Source organism: Perna viridis, chromosome 1 (genome assembly GCF_037379345.1).
Source record: "Perna viridis isolate PV_CMFRI_1.1 ecotype Kerala chromosome 1, ASM3737934v1, whole genome shotgun sequence".
In the NCBI taxonomy this organism is placed as follows: domain Eukaryota; kingdom Metazoa; phylum Mollusca; class Bivalvia; order Mytilida; family Mytilidae; genus Perna; species Perna viridis.
In genome coordinates this window covers 38,329,016-38,350,341 of record NC_142445.1, presented here as the reverse complement: position 1 = coordinate 38,350,341, position 21,326 = coordinate 38,329,016, and the positions used below count along the sequence as shown (strand labels likewise).

The 21,326-nt window shown below is 33.4% G+C and overlaps 2 protein-coding genes across 4 annotated transcripts in view; both read right to left on the bottom strand.

The window, feature by feature from the left end:
• LOC148628658 (suppression of tumorigenicity 18 protein-like) overlaps positions 1-6,712 on the bottom strand; it is a 28,710-nt gene extending 21,998 nt beyond the window's left edge. For all 3 annotated transcript variants that reach the window (XM_088591766.1, XM_088591785.1, XM_088591775.1), the window contains exons 1-2: positions 6,602-6,712; positions 5,489-5,547 (exon numbers count right to left, since the gene is read on the bottom strand). In XM_088591766.1, coding sequence (XP_088447892.1) covers positions 5,489-5,547; positions 6,602-6,620 — 78 coding nt within the window. In that variant the 5' untranslated portion in view covers positions 6,621-6,712. The remainder of the gene's footprint in view (positions 1-5,488; positions 5,548-6,601) is intronic.
• A 6,619-nt stretch (positions 6,713-13,331) lies between these two features.
• On the bottom strand, positions 13,332-21,207 carry LOC148628657 (EARP-interacting protein homolog). Its single transcript, XM_088591753.1, has 9 exons — positions 21,099-21,207; positions 20,254-20,337; positions 19,831-19,963; positions 18,745-18,889; positions 18,005-18,104; positions 17,154-17,290; positions 15,426-15,593; positions 14,406-14,573; positions 13,332-13,577 (listed from the first exon to the last, which is right to left on the bottom strand). The coding sequence occupies exons 1-9, from the start codon at positions 21,138-21,140 to the stop codon at positions 13,403-13,405; spliced, it is 1,152 nt and encodes a 383-aa protein (XP_088447879.1). The 5' UTR covers positions 21,141-21,207; the 3' UTR covers positions 13,332-13,402.
• Between the last annotated feature and the right edge of the window lie 119 nt (positions 21,208-21,326).

Sequence of the window (21,326 nt, the reverse complement as noted above, 5' to 3'; positions counted from 1 at the left end):
AGTGTCATTTTTTATCTGGATTACCCCCGATTATAAAAAGCTGTAGAGAACACTAAACTAGTGAACAAAATAAGATCACAAGTTGATGTAATGCTTGCCTAAATCTGATCTTAGTACCATATAGAGCAAGGTCCATACCTTTTAACCATAATTATGAATTTCATGTAGTACTGGATACATACAAAAAAGTGCACCACATACTTGTACGTTCAAACTTTTTCCCTTCAGCGTGCAAGTACATATGTACTAAAAATCTGTCAATTTTTGGTCCACTTGTGATATGTTTATCATTTCACTTCATTCCTGTTTAATTGACATTGATACATGTACAACAGTGTACAGAAAAAAAAAATGGTAACCATATCAGAGAGAATCCTACTTTTAACTAAAACTTATTTTAATAAATTTGCACAAGATTAAATTGCTATTGTTGAGTCACTATGTTCTTAAATTTGATAACATTGCAGGTTATCAAATATTTTCTATCAATGAAATTTTTTTCTTTCTGTATTTAAGGGGGGAACATTCCATAATAAAATGATATTCGCAGTAGATAGAGATATGCATAATGGACATATTCTTTGGTCTCTATGTTTATTTTGCCAACAGTTGCTTTCAATTGGAAGCTTGTGATTAGTAGTCCCAGATTTTACATAGACATTCCATAGGAAATCAAACTACAGTCATTATAAAGCTCCCCCTCAACAGAATAGAACCTGAATAAGTTATTTTTTTTATAAGATGAGTAGTACAATACAGTTAGGTCATTTCTGAAAATTTGGTCTCATTTTGTGGAAATAAAGCTGTTTTGAGGTAGTCCGCACAGAAATTCCCACTGTTTTGTCATAAAAAAGTGCATATTTTTTAAATCCATGGTGTGTGGAGGTTCAAGTCTTTTAAAAGTAATTCAGTGATTATTGTTATAAAATCCAGTAGCCATGGTAACATACTGAAAAAAAAATTACTGAGTTTTAGTACAATGCCTTTCCAAAACTAACAGCCAAACACAAAATGTATCAGGCACTTAGACACTACCACAGGATGAAAGCATGCATGGGGCAGGTGGAAAAAGGGTAAAAATAATATGACTCCTTTCGATTCATTCTCTCACAATTTTAGTTCCAAAGTTTGTGCGAAATAAGGTATTTTGAAAATCAGCCATCTGATGCTGAGTAGAGAACCTAATACAAAATGTACAACAGGGGACTGAAAAGTTCCGGATACCATTCTTCATTTAAATTACACCTGTTTACCATTACATATATTACATCTGTCTATGAATAAACTACATTTTAAACAATATACCCACCAAATTTCAACTTTTAATTTCAAGTTTTACAAAATTTGACTGGGGTAACTTGGTGTGTGAAACAGTGCACCTTAATGTAACTGTATAGTACACCCTTAGGCTACATATATGTCAAATATATACCCTGTTGGTTGGATTGACTGCATTACCTGTACCTGATTTTGATTTTGTTATTTCAGCTTTTGGATGAAAGTTTCTAATGTATCAACAAAAGCATAAATATCCTGTCAAAAATGAAATTGCTACAACAGAAACTATCAACAACAAACAACAATTTTATATTTTACTTAAGAAGGTAGACATAGGGTGAGGGACACAACTGTTACAAATCATTGGAATGCTTGTATTCTGCATTTTACATCAATCTCATGTAAGCATCAAAGTAACTTGGATTGTTTTTATTTGGTTTCAAACAAAAGCATGATAGGTTTTGGTGAAATTGAATATGATACAAACATGTCACTGATATCAAGATTTATGTCCCTTGCCCTAGGTCTAACTCCTTATTATTTTTTAGATATAAAGATACAGAAACGTGCACTACGTAAGTATACATTCATTGCTTTCAAAGAAGTAATCATTACACTGTCAGATTTGAAGAATTAATTTGCTTTACCCTTACTTCAAAACTTAAGCTTTAAATTTGAATTTTTGATCACAAAATGATATACATTAGTTTTACTTCGTAAATTTGGATCAAGAAAGACTAGATTTAATAACTTTTGACCCAGACAATCACTTATAATGTGGTCTGGACATGCTCAGGTAAAAAAAAATAATAATAGGCTTGTCTGCTTCTACCAGCAATGAAAAAATAGGGTAGGTAGGTAAGGAAATTATTTTATTTTTCAAAAACATTTCACATTGAGTTAATAAGGAAACAATCTAGACTTTCACCATTTATTAGCCAAAAAATGACCATAAAATGTTCAGGTGAGACATAAAAAAACTAGAGTAGGTAGGGTAGCAATAAACAAGCATACTTTTTTACCTCACCCTCCTGGATCACTTGATGAGCTCATATGCAAGTGCTTTAATTTTGGGGTATTGTCTTGTTTTTCTGATCTGCAATTTTAATATGTTTTTGTATTTTATCCTGATATTATGTCTTTTCCTGTTTTCACACCTGTGCCATGTCTTTAGATTCCAATGTTTTTGCATTGTCATTCTGTTTTAATGCCTCGATAGTTAAGGAATAGGCAAAATGTGTGTAAGGTATGACAGAGGAAGGACAAAAAAATGGAGAAATTTTTTTTGCGTTATCCAAATATATTTAAATGTACCTCATAACCTCCAGAAACATCCATCCAAGCATTTGTTAAGTTTGCCTTTTTAAGATATTGATAGGTCAAATCTAGTTGAAATACACTATGAAAAAATGGTGGGAAAATTTTCCCACATTTTTCCCCATATAAGCTGTCAAAAATATCTATGTTACAGATGTCTCAGGATAAATTTGAAGACGATAACTTTTCAGGTTGTTTTCTAGCTGTTAGAATATACCTGAGGCAAAAAAAGAATAAATTGAGAAAAATGACATGTCACCCATTGCCTCATTCTTACAAAGAATGATACTTAAATATGCCGCTCTTTATAGGTTAATATACATAGCTTGTACTTAGCAACACTGTTAATTTGTTAAAACAATTTTAAGCACTAAGTTAATGTCTATACACATGTGTATCAAAAACAAATTTTCTTAAGCATGTACAATTGTACATGTAGGAACTGTGATACATTTTAGGTGACGGTGAGTCAACCATAAACATTAAATTTGTGTCAGACAATTATTTGATGTACAAGTTTGAAGTAGCAGTCCATATAAAATTCAGACACTACCAAGGTAAAGTGATTCATGGTGTAGAAAAACCACTGAACATATGACGCTTTTTGCAGCAACATATACTATATTTTTACATTACGATAATCATATCCGTATTTAGATCTGTACTTTTGAGAGTATCATACTTTCATCTCCCACTAAAATCAAGAACACTAACTCTCGCATAGCGGTAATTTCATGTACAACCTATAAAATTTTTTTTCTTGAAAGCACAACAACCAAATGAAAAACTAAGGCTAATTATGTGATCAGTAACTGTTTCTCAACAAGAAATAAAAGTGGGTTTGGTGGGTTTTTAAAAGCATGAAACACTTTCTGTCTGATTTTTATAAAAACTGCTACTTAATAAATAAAAGTAGTTTACAACTCAAATCAGCATTACCTCAAGTACAAAAAAAATACGATTTTAGAATTAGGTGGATTAGAAATGATCTGTGCAAGGAGAAAAGCTGAGTAGGTGCTCATGACCCTTCACTAAATTGGCAACAATTGTTTATGGTCTTGGCAAAATTTTGGTGCTTGAAAAAGGTAGTATTTAAATTCCAAGATGCATGTACCAGTAAGTCTTCAAATCCTTTAAATTGTTAATTTCTGACTCAGAATTAATTAAATGAAAATGTTTGCATACAATTACCAGAGGAATATTTTAATCTAGATGCGAATAATAGCATCTTTTAATTAAAAAAAAAATTTTGCAATTTACATAGTTGAATATATAATGCATAGACAAAATTGCAGCAGTTTTACAGAAATTTCACAAATTTGCTATTCTCTGTAGAAATCAGGCAGTGGGTGAATATTGGTCAAAAAATACACAATTTTTGCCATGAAATCCTACTCAAAATGTATAAATCGCATTCATTTCATTTTTAAATCTTCAGTAATTCCAGGTATAAATTATATGAATTCATAATCAAAGGGAGATAACTCACTTTCCCCCTATCATTCAATAGTAACTTGAACGAGCCTTTTCTGAAGCTTCTTAACAAACTTCTCACAAATTAAGTGTCAATTCATCTTCGACAGACCAAAAACTATGTGACCACATACTGTCAAATAGGTTGATTGATTGATTGTTGGGGTTTAACGTCCGAGCAGCAATATTTCAGCCATATTCAGACGATGAACATGAAATGAAAAATGGGATGGGACACAAGGACGATAGGGTCGACAAATTACGTGCGAAGAACGTGTTAACTTTCCCAACACAGCGCACCACTATGGTTTGTGGTCAGGTTTTCCGTACTGTAGCCTGACAACCCCAGCATGTAGCATGCCAGGGGTACCCCATTCCACCACCTGGGGCACACATCCCAGTTGCTCTGTGGGCAGAGCCTAGCCCCCAGCTAAGTTTCTTAGCACTATTTAGTCGCCTTTTACGACTTAGTGCTGCTGCAAGCCTATTCTTTTGACACCCAGACCTGCACGGGGCCTGTCAAATAGTTTTTTTTTTCATTCTTTTTTTTTTTTAATTTTGCCTGATTCTTACAGATATAATACATTTAGGTACTTTCAATGTGCTGTACCTGTGCCAGATTGCATATCAGTTTTAGTTCCATTAAACTATACCCTTTTCATGATTAAATATATATATATATATACAGTCGACTCTCGTTGTCTCGAACTCGGATGACTCGAAATTTCGGTTAAGTCGAAATTTTGTCGAAGTCCGGAAAAAAATGCCTATTTGTCTATGTTATTTTACTTCTTTTTAGTCGAAACTGGATGAGTCGAAATTTCGGTTTTCTCGAAGTAAAAATTAAGTCCCTTCAATGAATTTCCTTGTAAAAGTCAATGGTTATCTCGAACTAATTAGGGTAAATTACATGTCAAAGTGTCAAATCATTTTACCTGTCGAGGCCCTGTGTCACCATTAATTAGTTTATTACACCTTTCGATGATGATTTTAATTTGATGACTTGTTACCTGTATTTCTATAATTAATAAAACTATGAAATATTTTATTAATGCAATTAGATTTCTTTTATTTAATGATCAAAGACCATTGTCGGCATTTGTGTTTTTGACAAGATGTCTACGCTTGGGTGTGTATAAAATAATTACCGTTATCCGAACTCAATGGGTCGTTAAAATAAGATTGTTGTTATCTCCCCTTTCTGCTGCTCGAACTTCATTCATTTCGTTAAGTCGAACTTTTCTCCTGGTCCCTCCAATTTCGAGATAACGAGAGTCAACTGTGTGTGTGTGTGTGTGTGTGTGTGTGTGTATATATATGTATATATATATATCATTGGGTGCAAACAAGGTCTTTAATGACCCATCACCTTTTAGAGAAAAAATTAATAGTAAATAACTTGTGTATCATGTATACTTACACTGTCTTCATCATTTTCAGCATTATTCAGTATAACCTCCACCAGTTCAAATGATGCTTCTAAAATTAACATTAATAATTTTTTTAGTAAAAGACATTGTAATACATTTTGCTTGAAGTATAGACAAACTTTGAACTTGGTATTAAAATTTGTAAGTGTATAGAAAATTCCAAGCAAAATCCATACTTGACCTTGATAAAGAGCTTTTGCTTAACATTGATACTTTTTTTATAACAATCATTAAAATTGGAAAAATCAGGTTCATAAAAAAATATGCAATGGGGGGAAAAAGTGCAAGAATTGCAACTTTGGGAAATGATATTTCTGTACATGAGGGCAATGTTTTTCATCTTTTGAGAAGGGTCTTAGGGACTACAAGCCCAGATGTCAGAACTGGGTACAAGGTAAAAATATGCAGTCTATTAAAATTGGGTCATATACAGAAATGGCCAGGTTGCTGTAGAGTTGAAAAAAAAATCACTAAGATGGTTAACAGGAAATAGAAGTGTGACAGACCTAAAATTGCATCCCACTAAAAAGGACCTCATACTTAAGTTGGTACCAAATATCCAGTGGCTGTGATCAAGGACTTTATATAACACTAATATATACTCCTCTCTGTGATAAATGAAAATTGAGGAAAAAAGAAAATTGCTGATATATTGTACCACAATTACAACTTAGTCATAGTAGTTTTGCATTTTGTAAAGAAGTATTAAAAATAAAGTTTAACAACACCAAGGATTTATAAATATATATACATATTTAACTCCTTGACAACACCTATGTACATTTCAACTGAACTTCTAACCTCCCCCTTTTTCGGTACCTTAAAAGGTGGCGGGAAGCGAGATAAAAAGCCATGCAAAGTTTAAGGACATTGTTATTAAGAAACTACAATGTAATCGGAATGTAAACAAAAGTATACACGTGAGTTCAGTTGTGGTCAGCACGTGTCTACTATTTACACATTGTTTATTTCTGTCGTCTCTACTATTTACACATTGTATATTTCTGTCATTATTTGTTGATCATTTAGATATGCATTAATTATCGACAGTGCAACTGGTGTTAAAGGACTGTCAAAAGTAGCAATAAGTCTAGGGAATATACCTGGATTGTTCTCCGACATGAATATTGTTTATCAACTGGTGCACGAAACACAATTTTAAATTTCACGACACAATAACTTCTCACAAGGCCCTAAATTCCAAGATGTCGCTGCGCATGCACAGTGGGATTAGTTTTAACGCGGTAAATTCAAACGGAAAATGATAACTAGTATTTTTGATGACGCTCAAGAAAACTTAATATAAAACGTACTATTGATTATATTCTAAATATAGAAAAATGATTAGATGCATGTTTAGTTGCAGATTAGGTATTTCTACACCAAATTTAACTTAGTCTTGTGCATTTTTTTTTCATTTTGAAAGCTATCTCCTCAATTTAATTGTAAGTAGTGGTAGCATCAAGCACGACAGTGATCAAATCCATATTAGTGGGTAGCAGAAGTACAAAACAGCAAACAAAACGTTAATAGAAACAAATACAGTCATCTGTTATCCTGTTGTCATCTGGAAATGTTTGGGCCGACCATTTGATTTTGACAACAGGCACTTGGGACCAGGATTTTTCCCCTCAAAATATCATTAAATCATTTAATGATATTTTTAGGGGAAAAAATCCTGGCCCCAAGTGCATGTGATTTTGAGGGGCACGCGTATACGTGGAAAGGAGGGGGTGGGGTAAATGGGGAAATAAATATTTTGATCCGAATACATCTTTACACACCCCCCCCCAAAAAAAAAAAACAAAAAAAAAACAAAAAAAAAAACAACAAAACAAAACAAAACAAAACAAAAACAATATCCATCGGTAGTCCTTTTAGACTTCGATGTGCAATATGCAATATAATTGTCCATATTGGCTTATATAAAGAGATACCACTATTTGCTAGAAGCAGGCCTTTGTAACGTGAGACATACTCACCTGTAGTGACATTGAATAAAGAAAGGTTTTGCATTGTCGGCAAAAATTAAAGACGCATTTTTACCGTAGACTTTACTAATGAAGAGAATTTTTACATTGGTGTATAAATGTGATTGGTGTATTGGAAAGCATGAAACACACAATGTTATTATAGCTAAAGCAATGTCTTGAATACCCAATAAACTATCGTCTTGTATGCATCCTGGTTAGACATTGTTTAAACACAACACATTACTTACTTACTGTCCATTACACCCAATGGCATGTGGAACAGCAACAGCGGTACGCTACATCTGCCTGTCTTTGACCATCCTCTGTAAACTTCCCCATGAGTGGTTCAATACGCACATTTTCGACTCAATGGAACGTCGTAACGCAGTCTTGGGTCTACCTCTGCGCCTTTTCCCCTCAGGTGTCCAGAAAAGTGCTGATTTCGTCAGGTCTTGTTGATCTTTTCTCAAGACGTGTCCAATCCATTTCCACCTTCTAATGATCTTGCTCATGTCTTCTTGATTGCATCTATGGAGGAAGTCATTATTAGTGATCTTATCTGGCCAAAATATTCGAAGAATCCTCCTTAGGCACTTTGTATGAAAGGTGGCGAGTATTTGTTGGTCAGCTTCAGTCATTCTTCAGCACTAGGTATAGCACAGCTGTTGTATAGCTTTGATCTGATGCGTGCAGGGTACTGACCAGATTAAATTTCAATATATTCTGCAAGTTGTTGAATGCAACTCTTGCTTTTGACAAACGTTGTTTAATGTCAGTAGCAGCACCACCATCTACACTAACTGTACTGCCAAGATATGTAAATGTATCTGCTTGAGGTAATGCTTGTCCGTTCAGTTGTACTGTTGATGAGTTGGAGTTGTTGAGAATCATGACTTCAAATTTTCTGGTGTTGATTGGTAAGCCGATTTAGCTGGAAAAGGTTTGCAGTCTGTTGGGTTTTTTTCTTGGATATGTTGATTAGTGTGCGATAGTAAGATCATCAGAAAAATCAAGATCCTCTACGGAAGACTATCTCTGAATTCCCAACAGTGCATTCATAGTTATCATAAAATGCCTTTATCAGATTAATGAGGTGTTATTGAATACCATAAGATCTTGCTATTTTCCATAGGCTGATTATGTGAATGCTATCAAAGGCCTTTTCAAAGTCAATGAAGTTAATATATAGTTGTCTTTGCCATTCAGTACATTGTTCAATAATATTTCCGAGTTTGTAATTTTTGTCACTACAACCCCTTCCTTTACAGAATCCTGCTTGTTCTTCCCTGAGAGTGCTGTCAATGGCTTCTGAAAATCGCTGGATGACAATTTTTGCCATGATCTTACTTGGTATGGATAGGACTGTGATTCCTTTCCAGTTTGGTATTTTGAGGATGGTTCCTTTTATTCCAAATTTTAGGTATAACAGCTCCATTCCAGATCTCTTTGAAAATTGGATATAAAACATTTGCATTCAAGTTGGTATCAGTTTTGAAAAGTTCTGCATTCAAGTTGTCGCTGAAGGGTGCTTTACCATACTTCGAACTTTTTATGGCTAAAATATTATTTCATGAATTTCTGTTGGTTTGATGTTGCTTTTAATTTCATGCTCGGGCTCAGAAATGTGGTGGTCGATTTAAAACTTCACTGAAATACTCCACCCACCCAGCATTTATCTTGGTCATCCTCAGATGTTCATAAATTTCCAAGTTCAACTTTGATAGGAATGTTAGGTGATATTTTTTTTCCGCATATCACTTTTCTTATTTTGAAGAGCATGCTTTTTCTGTAAGGCTGTCGACTTAATTCCTTTTATCAGTTCTTATGAGTATTTGAACATCTTTATGTATGTCACTACATTCCTTTTGAAATTTTTCCTTGAGCCTGCTGGATTGAGCATTAATTACTTGTCCTTGACCTTCCTTCTGTGTTCCATTCTATTCCAGGTTTCAGGTGTTATCCAATCTTTCTTTTTTTGTATTTTGTTGATAGCCTATAGATTCTTCACTACACCTATGTTATGATCCTTGATATTTCCCCCCCCCCCCCCACTTTTCGTCTACTGTGTCTTCTACCAAATTTTGGAGCTGTTGGAACCTGTTCTGTGAAATCTTTCTTTACTCTGGGATCATTTATTTTGTCTATATCAAAGCGCTTTCTTGGTAATATTTTCTTTGCGAGCAGATCTGAGTTTAAGTTTGATCATAGCTTTTTAAAGGTGGTGGTCACTTCCAATATCACCTCCCACTCCTCGCTCTTCACTTTGACATCTGGTAGGGACCTTCTCCGTGTGTTATTAATGATGAAGTGGTCAATTTGATTCTTGTTTCTTAAATTTGTGGAATACCAAATTAGTTTATATATCTCAGGATGGGGAAATAGTGTGCCTCCTATAACTAAGTTGTTTGTAGAGCAGAATTCCACAAGTTTTGTCCGTTTTCGTTCATTGTTCCACACCCATGCTTTCCCATTGTTCTTTCATATCCAACACTATCACAGCCCACTTTAGCATTTAGATCACCCATAATGATTTTAATGTCATGGTTTGGTGTTTTATCAAGCTCATGTTGCAGTTGGTCGTAGGAAGCGTCTTTTATTTCGTTATTTGCATCATTTGTTGGACATAACAGTGTAAAATGCTCATATTGATGTGTTTTCCCAGTAGTCTGGCACTTATCTGTCTGTTATTAATTCGTTTCCATTCACTTGGTGTCTTTTCCAAGCCATTCTTGAGGATAATAACCACGCCTTCTTGATGATGATTATCTTCGCGACCAGAATAGTGGAGCAATTTTCCTGAGGTTGTTACTATTCTTCCAGATTCAGTCCACCTGCTTTCACTGATACCCAATATGTCGAGTAATCTGAGCCAACTTCCATGTAACGTACATTGTCCTTACATTGCAGGATCCAATCTATATCTTTGTTTTCGGCTTTGATTACCATCATTCAGTTAGGGCTATTTAACCCACAACTGGGACACAACGCATTGCTGGAGGTTAACAGTGATCATATTGTCCCCACGTCCGTCCGTTCACCCGTCCACAACTTTTTGTTACAGTTTTGAAATCATTTACATCTAGCTACTTGTCATAGACCTTTGATATTCAGACAGAAGCTTTATATAGGCTTGTTATATCGTGGGTTTTGATTCCAGACTGATGCGACATTAACTTTCATAGTCTTGTTATATCGTGGGTTTTGATTCCAGACTGATGCGACATTAACTTTCTGTTTGACAATATACTATTTTAATCAGATTCTTACTGTTGCAGGAGCAAAGGGTATCTTTTAGATCAGTTAATTCCCAGTTTTTAAAGACTTTTTATTGTAAATCATTTCCCACATGATTGATTTAACACCCAAGCAACCTCCTTTGCCAATTAATGGACCAAGAAAGCACAGAAAAAGTAGACAGTAACAACAAAACACGTATAAAAAAATTTAAAATTTAAAATAAAAAAAATCACACACCCAAACTACAAACAACGGAAGCAAGCCAACCAATCAAGAAGATGAGACAAACGAGGCTCTACTAACAAAAGAAGCAATGGCCAAGGAAAACTAGTAAGATGAAAAGCAATCGGAACAATCTGGACTCCACCATAACTAAGTGGCTACAAAGCGATCGGAGCAACCCGAATTCCACCAACACTAGGAGGATAAAAAGCCATCGGAACAATCTTGATTACCCCAAAACAGTATGATAAAAAGCTATCGGAACAATTTTGACTCTAACAAAAGTAGGAGGATACAAAACAATCGGATAAAACTGAACTCCACCAGAACTGTGTTGATAAAAAGCAATCGGGGCAACTCAAACTCCATCAAAACTAGGCGTATACAAAAGCAATCGGAGCAAACTAGTCTCCACTAGAAGGAAGATAAAATCTAGACTCATCCAAAACTAGCTGCTCCACAAAAACTAGGAGGATAAAAAGTGATCGGAGCAACATGGAGTCGACTGAAACCAGGAGGTTAAAAAGCAATAGGAGCAAACTGGACTCCACGAAAACTGGCAGGATGTAAAGCAGTCGGAGCAAATTGGACTCCACCAAAACTAAAAGGATAGAAAGTAATTGGAGCAACCTGGACTCCACCAAAACTAATAGAAAAGAAAGCAATCGGAACAGACTGGACTCCACCAAAACTAGAAGGATAGAAAGGATAAAAAACAATGGGGACAACCTGAACTCCACTAAAACAAGAAAGCAATCGGAGCAAGCGGCACTCCACCAAAACAAGAAAGATAAAAAGCATTCTGAGTAACCTGGACTCCATTAAAAATTAACGGGGAATACATGTATCGACAGATGTACTTAACGAGGACAAAGGTGCCGTATGTTACACTGAAATACATGTATTTTAATCTCCTTAAAGATTGAGTGACAATGTAGTCTGTCAGAATTTTACAAGGTTGTCATGAAGTTGCATTGGGTTTAAAAGAAAGTGTCAATCTGTCAGTCAACAATTTCTGTTCACACAATATTTCAATAACTAAAATTAGGTATATGAAATGAAACCAAATAAAGATGTTTGTTTTGGTTTGGCAGTGTCATCTTCCTACGATTTTTTGTTCTTTGATGAATCAAAACGACACATTTCTGCTGTTCCCAAATTAATCCTGTTTTTTGTTTTTCCCTAACTGAAGTTGTAAATGCTAATATTTCCAGAATTTATGTCAGGCAATAAAATAGAGATCAACTTCATGAAAAAGCTGAATGCGTAACAATCACATCTTTTTCTTTGCACCATGACCTAATGAATTACTTTCACTAGCTAATTATTTTGTAAAATTGGCCATTGGTGAAGTGCCTATGAGATTATGACCCTAACAGAAACAAACAAAATTATTACATTACCACACAAACAAGTAGTACAGAATCTGGATAGCTTGGATTCAGATTGGGTGACATGACTAGATTTAATGGGCTATTGCTTCAGTGAGCTAGCCCATTAAATTTCCCCAGTTCCTGTGCAAGTCTAGTTCAAAACAGGGCCTTTTTATTCATCAAATATCTTCGAAAAAAGTGCATAAACTATCTGATTAAGAACATTGAACAATAATCAATATATCAATTACTAAGTAACCTTTCCATCACACAAATTAACAATCACATGGTTATAAATCCTACAGATAGTTGGTATGTTTGGAGGTCTAAATATATTCTAAATGAATCCAAATGAATCTTAAATGAATTTTTAATGAATCCTTGTTGACCCCTGACACAACCTGGATATTGTTAGGTCTTACGTGTAAGTATTTTTAAGAATCAGTAAAAATGGGAAAAATCTGAAACATTCATGTCAAAACCCCATCGATTGACAATATAATTTCACTCAAGGATACCTTCTCTATTTGAAAAGACAATTATTTGATCTATGCATCACTGGATTTGCTCAGAAATTTTTCATCAGAATGTTCGAAAAATGAAGTTTTTGACAGGGTTATCTGCCCTTGATATGTTCATTTACAGCGTATTTCAATGAAATTATATCTAGGTTTACCAAAGATATATTGAAAATCTTGCTTTTTTTCTTGATTATGTTTGTGAAAATAGTCTAATTAAACTTTCAAAATGTTTTTTTTTTTCATACCATGTTTCACCCACTGCCTGATTCTTACAGATACTGACACTTAAATGAAGCTACACCAACATGATGCCTAGAATGATATCACCTACAAATACATTTTTAAGACACTTATCTTGGAAATTGTAAAGATGCATATGTTTCAGATTTCACAAACAAGGTACCCAAGTGTTTAAAAAGTATCATTTTAACTCAGGATAAATTCAATTATGCCATATTTTTTTGGGGTGTAATAATTGTTCTTTGAGAAAATAGAGAAAACAAGTCATTTCAGTAAAATCATTTAATAAATACAACATATTGCACAATAACAAGACTCCCCCCTTTTTGAAGTTTATATCACAACAATATTTTATATTTTTCAGCCCTAGGAACTCTGTTAATCACTAATCGTCCATCATAACTGAGTGAAGCAAACACCCAAGGATCTGCAGCAGACCAGTCCACAGCATATACACTATCTTCATGTTCTTCATATGTAGATATTATACCATCTTTCTGTGGTTCACTTGATCTTCAAAACAAGAAAATACCTCATTTGTCTTTTTCTTTCAATCAATTCATTCACTAGCCAAAAAAATCCCCAAATTTACAGCAAATTGATATAAAGAGATTTTGTATTTTTATAGTACAATGACCACTCATAATTATAGTGGCTAGATGAATTTGTGAAAATATATTAAAATTTGGCATTTAGTACAACTATACGATGAATTCATTGATCTAGAGTTGAAGAAACAAATATAGAAGTTTGATACATTTTGGTATTCAAAACCTAATGAATAATACTTCATTTCATACATGATTTTGATACATTTTGGTATTCAAAACCTAATGAATAATACTTCATTTCATACATAACTTTTCCCTCCAAATGACCCAAAATTGTCTTTGTGCAACAACCAAATTAAAAACTTAGAATGGTTATGTGGTCAGTAACTTTTTCTACTGAGACATTAAAGTAAATTCAGTGGGTTTTAGATATGTAAGAATCATCCTCCTGTCTGATTTTTATAAAGACTGATACTTATTGTCCTTGATTTGGTTTGATTTGGTTGATTTCAGTGGAAGATAAAGGTTTGATTTGGTTGATTTTAGTGGGAGATAAAGGTATGATTTGGTTGATTTTAGTGGGAGATAAAGGTATGATTTTCTCAGAAGCACAGAACTGAATATCAAATGTAAAAATATAGCATATGTAGGTTGAAAAGTCATTGTTTGTTTGGTGGGTTTTTCTTAACCATGAATCACTTTGATATCGGCAGTGTCTGAATTTTATATGTACATGTACTGAAGTATTTTTAGTTTTGTGGCACTGGGACTGGTTAAATAGGCCATTTACCTTTCTAAGTGATCTTGGTCCTCATCACTATCACTGTCTTCATTCTCTACCAGATTTCCATATGGTTCTGACGATAATGACACTATACTGTTTAAAATGACTCGACTGTCACTGCTGGATGATAGTAGGAGCTGATCATGGAAATGGTTGTATTTAACTGACCATACCCTGAAATATAAGATATCTATTTACTGTAAATGTGGTCAGTTTCATTGGATGTTATTATGTATTTTTTTACTGCTTTGTCACATATTTCATTTGGGCATGAACTTGGCAGTAGTAATGTCTTAAATTAAACAAGGAAAATATGGTGTTATTTTTTTTTTATAGATATTTTATAACTGTGAATGTAGCAAAAGCTATGCACTTACAAAAAATTTTGATGTTCACAGTACAATGTATATGGAATATTAATTCATAAGTGTAATTGAAAAAATCTTCCTTTTAGTAAACTTGAGGAAAATATTGTGATTTGCATTTTAAATTATTGCAGTTCTGACATTTCATTCTTCTTCAGCTACATCACAATTAGTTTGCTGGTGGATGTGATTTTTTTATTGTAAAAACTGTAGCCTACTATAATAAATGCATCTGAATGAAGGATGAGAAAAGCTAAATTAGCTGATAATATCTGTAAGTACAGTTAAAAGTCACTTTAAAACTGATTTATGAACCAAAAATCAATCACAAGAGTTGGATTGAAATTTTTCTACGGCTTATAGTAATAATGAAGTCAAGGTGTCTTTTAAACCAGACAAAAAAAAATTTAACAGATGCAATGATGCAGAAAACTACAATAGTTTGATATCATTATACGATTGTAAACAATTTTTGCAACCATATAAAAATGTAAATATACAAGATGAAATTTAATATGCTGTATAAAACCAAAAACAAAATAAGACCTGTGTCCCATATTTTTTCAATGTTATCAATCCTAATTATATGGTTTTAACTAAAAAACCATTTTTTTAAATACCAAAAATTTCAAAAACATTACAACAATATAGCAACACTTACCAGTGGGAATGTTGTGAAAGAACCATGAGTGGTTCTGTGGGATTTCGGATGTCCCAGAATTTAACCTTACAATCATCACCACAGCTTACTATGTAGTATTGTTTATTTGGATTAAAGTCTAAATCTCGCACTAACTGTCCATGAGCATTTTCTATTGTGTATACTTGTCTGAAATAAGAAACATATTTGATTATATACACATAATTTATAGAAAAAAAAACATGATAGTAACTTCCTTGTATTCAACCTTTCAATATTTGTTGTATGGACAAATGTTTTGTATAAAATGCCATCATCTAATTACAAGTAAAGACATTCTTATTGGCACCTATTATATTCCAAAGACTTGGTAATAATTAAGTAGTAGTTGTGGTAAGAATCATGCAAATTCTCTAATATGTGATACACCTAAAAAAAGGCTAAACATTTCTAATTTTGTTATTTGTTATTTTGTTATTATCATCATGGATCTATACAATGAAAGGTATTAACATTTGTTCCGATCTGTCTGCTCTTTCGAGATAATCCACACTGAAAATCCAACAGTTTCTCATCTACAGAGTCATCTCCCTTAATTTTAAATTCTACAGTACCTCCTATATCAGTGATGTCACTAAGTTTTTAAGTAGCTGGCTAATTAGATAAAGTAGGCGGCGAACCCGCCCATTACGGCAGGGGGTCCGGGGTAAAGCTCTGGGGTAAATGGTGCAATATCCTGCATTCTAGGGCTCTCCTGGGCCATTGTACAGGACAATAAGATTACAATTTTTATACAAGTTTCTGTTAGTTAAGCCTAAAAAATGTGATATTTTTTTTTAATTTTGAACAAATTGTTTATTATTGAAAAGTTCCCCATTGCATAGACCCTTCTTTTTTCCACTTAAGACAAGTGACAACAAAGTCAGAATCCAATGGGAACAAAGTCCAAGGAGCAAAATCAAAGGGGAAATTGTTGAAAATTTTGTTTTGACAAAAATGGCACTTGTCATACCCAATGACCTTGCTAGTATTTTATCGAATTAAAATAAGATATTAAATATCATCGATAATATGATTGTTAATTTATATCTACCACTGTCACTGTCTGTCTTTTTGGCCTTAGCTGGCCCTGGTGACAAAAACACTACAGATAGATAATTGTCCCTGTGTCACAGGCTTTGACCTTTTACGGCCCGACATGTTGCTTTTTGCTGACCAGAAACGAAGTATTTTTAGTTCGGTAAAAATAAGAAAGTCTATATTTAGAAACAGGGAAAAAACGCGGACTATTTATTTTAGCAACCGAACAATGCATTAAAGTCACACCGATGCGTCATTCAAGTGCAATCTTTATATTTGTGGATGAATATTGTCAGTATATTATATAAAGAGGGTCTTGAAGAATATTTCATGAATTTTATTTTTGTGGGGTACGAAAGTAGCCGGCGACGTTTGAAAGAGTAGCCGGCGATTTTTGCCGGCTGCCGGCTTCTAATGACATCCCTGTATATAATTTTAATCTCCTAAGAGCAGGGGTTATTTGGAAAGCTATCTGTTAATTTCTGTTAACTATAACAGTTTAAACAATATATAAAAAAATAAAAATATGTAGGCTTTCCAAACAAAGAATCAGATTTTGCATGATTCTTACTTACTTAGAGCACTACTAAATAATTTAATATGATTCTCCTTATTTAAGATAATCAATTACTAAAAATGATTTCAAATAACAATCCTCACAAAACTTACTGCATATTTCTGATGTCCCATCCTCTAATGTGGGTCTCATTTGCAGTGGCTATCTGTGTACAGTTGTGGTGAGGGTTCCACTGACCAGCTGTAAACTTAGTATTCCCTTTACAATCTAAACCTGCAGAAGCTGTCATCTTAAACAAAGATAAAGCATGTTATAGAGGAATTTGATATTTGTCAGGAGCCCATATCAAAGGCTTGGTTCAAATTAAATCCCAATAAAAAAAAATTGACATTAATGATCATTTACCCATATGGCTTTAAAAAAAGACACAAGTCTGTTTGCACACATTTGTATGTACAGAAATAAGATAATATTATTTCTAGCACTGGACAAATGCAAAATTATTCATAATCAAAAGTATGTTATATAGGGTCTGTTTAACAATGAAAGTAAAGTATTATTATTACCCAATGCCAAAAAAATCACCACTATGTTCGTCAATGACACACAGGGGCTGATCTGGCTTCCAAAATTCTGTCACCAATTTTTTGACAATTTTCAGAAATTAGAGCAAAAATGGGTGCTAAAAAAATTATTTTAATTTTTTTTTATATATGACAGTATTAAGTCCACTGATCAGTTATCTTTGTCAATTCATCAAAACAACCCCTTCATTCATGACATACATGTGCCCAAGATTCACTCTTGATGCATATGTAAAGCAGGCAAAACCTAGTTGCCAAGAAAATCGCCAACTTATTATTTTTGTCGCCAGATCAAATAAATAAATTGTAAATTGTGACAATGGCAAAGCCAAGTGCGATCCCTGGGCACAAATAAAATTCATCTTAAATGAATCCTTCAAAGAACAGTTCACATTAAATTACAACAGATAATTTGTTACCTCTGCAGTACTTGAAGATGTGTTGACGTCCCAAAGTATAATATGATTATCGGCAAGACCAATAACTGTGGAGGTGTCACCTGTTGGGTGCCATAGAACACTGAAAAAAAGGTTTGTATATTCTTAACCATTGTTAGGTTAAAAACCTAGCTTTCATCACAGAAAAAGAATTTGAGAAAAACAGAATGATCTGGTAAATGAAATTTAAGAGATTTTAGATCATGCTTAGCATGCAGCTGTGAAAAATATTGTGTTTTACAAAATTGTTTGATAGTTTTATAATCTTAAAATATTAACTGCATTTGACACCCTGCCATCTATTCTATGAACTTGAATTTTATCCAAGCAATAGCTAGAGTTTAAATCTACAATTATTAAGGTCAAAATTATGATGAAATGGGTATTGGTACTTTATTGATTTAATTAATTAATGATGTACTGGTACATTGCCATGGTGTACCTGAACCAAATGAATTGCTTTTTATGCCCTTGCCACAAAGTGTCTTGGGCATATGATTTTACCCTTACTCAATATCGGAAAATAACTTAAACAGATTTTTTTGCTTGTAAAACTATTTTGTTTTGTCCAAAGCACAGCCCTTGGACTTACACATATAACAATTACATCCTATTTTCAAATGCTTATCTTGATTGCTTTTCAATATTCAACTTTCTTCTGGGTAGGGGCATTTGTGTCATAAAGACACATCTAGTTACAAGATCATTTATATCATACTGACCTCTTCATGTCACCATAATCTGTGTTGTCAAGGTTACAAACCAATCTAACAGTTGGATGTGTTGATTGGTCATCAGCCTGACCACTATCAAAGTCACATGGTAACCTCCATAATGCAGCTTTCATTTCTGCTTTAGATTCAGAGGCTGTAATAACAGTATCCTTGAAAAGTTTTATGTGACATTTTTTAAATACATGTATCATAGTCTATAAAGATGTAGAAAAGTGTGTACATAGCAACCAATGAACCATAAATGTATCTTTTAATTCCTAAACCTAAGACAGAACTATTCAGACATACTTTTGCTTAGTCTGGCCCATCTCATTGGAATACCCTCCCAAATCAAATAAGAAGTGTAAAAGGAATAAGTCTCTTTAAACAGAAATTAAAAATCTTCCTAATGGGACAACTGTATTTACATGGACTATAATGTAAAATGACACCTTAGTTGGCATGCGTTTATGTATTATTTACTAGTGGTTTGTGGTATTGAAATTTACCTTTTATCTTTGTTTTTGTGTGAGGGCCTCAGTGAAGATTAGTTGTAACTGTGTTACCCTCTTGAAATAAAATATTATTATTATTATTATCTTGATGGAAAGTGATTAACATTTAAATGTGAATGTATCACTTATAGGGGTTCATTTCTTGCAGCTTTACTATTGTTGATTTTTTAATGGTAACTTTATAATCTCAGGATGTATTCTAATTAAGATCTCTGTTAATACTTGGAATTGAATGAAAAAATATCTTTATTTTTTGCCTGGTTTTTGATCATGGACGGAGAATACTTATTTAACCAAAAATAAAAATGTCTGAAGGAGCCTTAGATATGACCTTTCCTCCAAAAAGCAAGACACAAAATAGTCAAAGTGCACTGGTATGGAATAGATGATCTGTTATAAAATTTAAAAAATGACAAGATGAGAAAGATGCACCAGAAATTTTGATAGTACTTTCATCACCATACAATATAAATTATACACATCTGCTGGATGAGCTAACCTTTTTGTCTGTACAACGGACATGCATAAATAGCCACAATTCCTGCATAATTATTATGTGGAATGATATCTAAGAACATACTTTTGTTATAACATGTGGTCATGAGATCTTTGTCAATTGTAGATGAGCTGATGCTCCATATCTCTCCCTCTGGGTGAAGGTAGATGTTTTTGTTGATGATATTATTTTCATCATCAAAATCTATGTGATGGATCTAGAAAAGAAGTTTGCAGTGCAATTTTATTACAACTATCTGTATAAAATAAAGAAATGTTAGTACTGACAAAAAATTGATTTATCACCCTTACAACAGTTACATGTATGCACAAATATTTCAAAATGAGATAAAAGTAAATATTGCATATAGTTTTATTCATATTAAACTTCATCAGACGTTCAAATAAGTATAGGTCCGAGGTACAGGTTATGGAATTCTCTAAATGTCATCTGGAAAAGAACTGATCTAATGGAATGCAAGACATGTTTTGTTTCTATTTTTTTTACCTGATTTTCTACTCTCAATGACTGAGTTCCAACTAAGAATCTGATTTTGTCAGTTTCAGCTGTTTGTGTGGTCAATGCTTTAGCCTGAAAAAGGAAGGGAATCTTTGTAATTACTTAAATCATAACAAAATATATAAATGAAAACTTTCATATACTGTTTAAGGAAGGTTTTCAATTTATATATATTTTGTGGTAGTTAATACATGTAGCTGAATGTTAAAGAAACTTTGGCTGATCATAAGAGTAGCACTTTCCTTCCTGGTCCAAAAGGGAATTAAATAATAATGTCCAAATATAGTACAATGAAACAGGATCTAATATACTACATGTATATGCTAAAAAAAAATCTGCAAGATGAAGGAAAAAGGGTTTCTGGCATGTGAAACCAATTTCAGGCAGACAAAAAGCCACATTCTATCTTATCCTGCTTTTGTGAAAGGCAGGGGAAAATAATTGCCATATTAATTACTGTCGACAAACCTCAATGCAATTCATTTAAACTTGATAAAAGACTATGCAAGTCCTCATAATGGTAATCTATGTCTTCATGTACAGATTTAAGTACCATAAAATTGATCATACATGTATGACTGTACCAACTGTGGACGGATTAATCTGACACTAAGCACAACTAGCCAAGCAGGTATGGTCTATGAACTAGGAGTCTGTTCCAGAGTGAAAGACTATCAGAAAAAAAAATGCACAGACGGTTGTCTTTCTTTCACAAGTTTTCATAATCACATGAAATCAGGCAGTCTGTACTAAAGACTTTCATAAAATATGAGACACTTTTGACAGGCTGTTGGTTTGTCGTGAGTTTTTAAACAATCTACACAAGTGCTAACCTGGAATTCAAGTCCATAAATAACTGGAGACTCGTCTTCCATGGTTAGTCTGGTTCTAAGAATCAGAATCCAGTGTCATAAGTGCATTACACAAACGGGAACCAGTTTGTCAATTTTTAGATGCTGCAAATTTGTAATTCAAAATTAGTTTTATTTACAAAACATTACCTTAATCTATACCGATTTTTTCAAGTGATATTAAGTCATTTCAAGCAATATTTTTTATTT

Excerpts from the sequence above, each read along its gene's own strand:
- LOC148628657 (XM_088591753.1), bottom strand. The coding sequence starts at position 21,140 with ATGGAAGACGAGTCTCCAGTTATTTATGGACTTGAATTCCAG. Across the intron at positions 19,964-20,253 it reads CATTGAGAGTAGAAAATCAG|ATCCATCACATAGATTTTGA; the intron begins GTAAAAAAAATA and ends CTTCTTTTCTAG. Across the intron at positions 18,890-19,830 it reads GACCACATGTTATAACAAAA|CCTCTGAATCTAAAGCAGAA; the intron begins GTATGTTCTTAG and ends CTGTTATTACAG.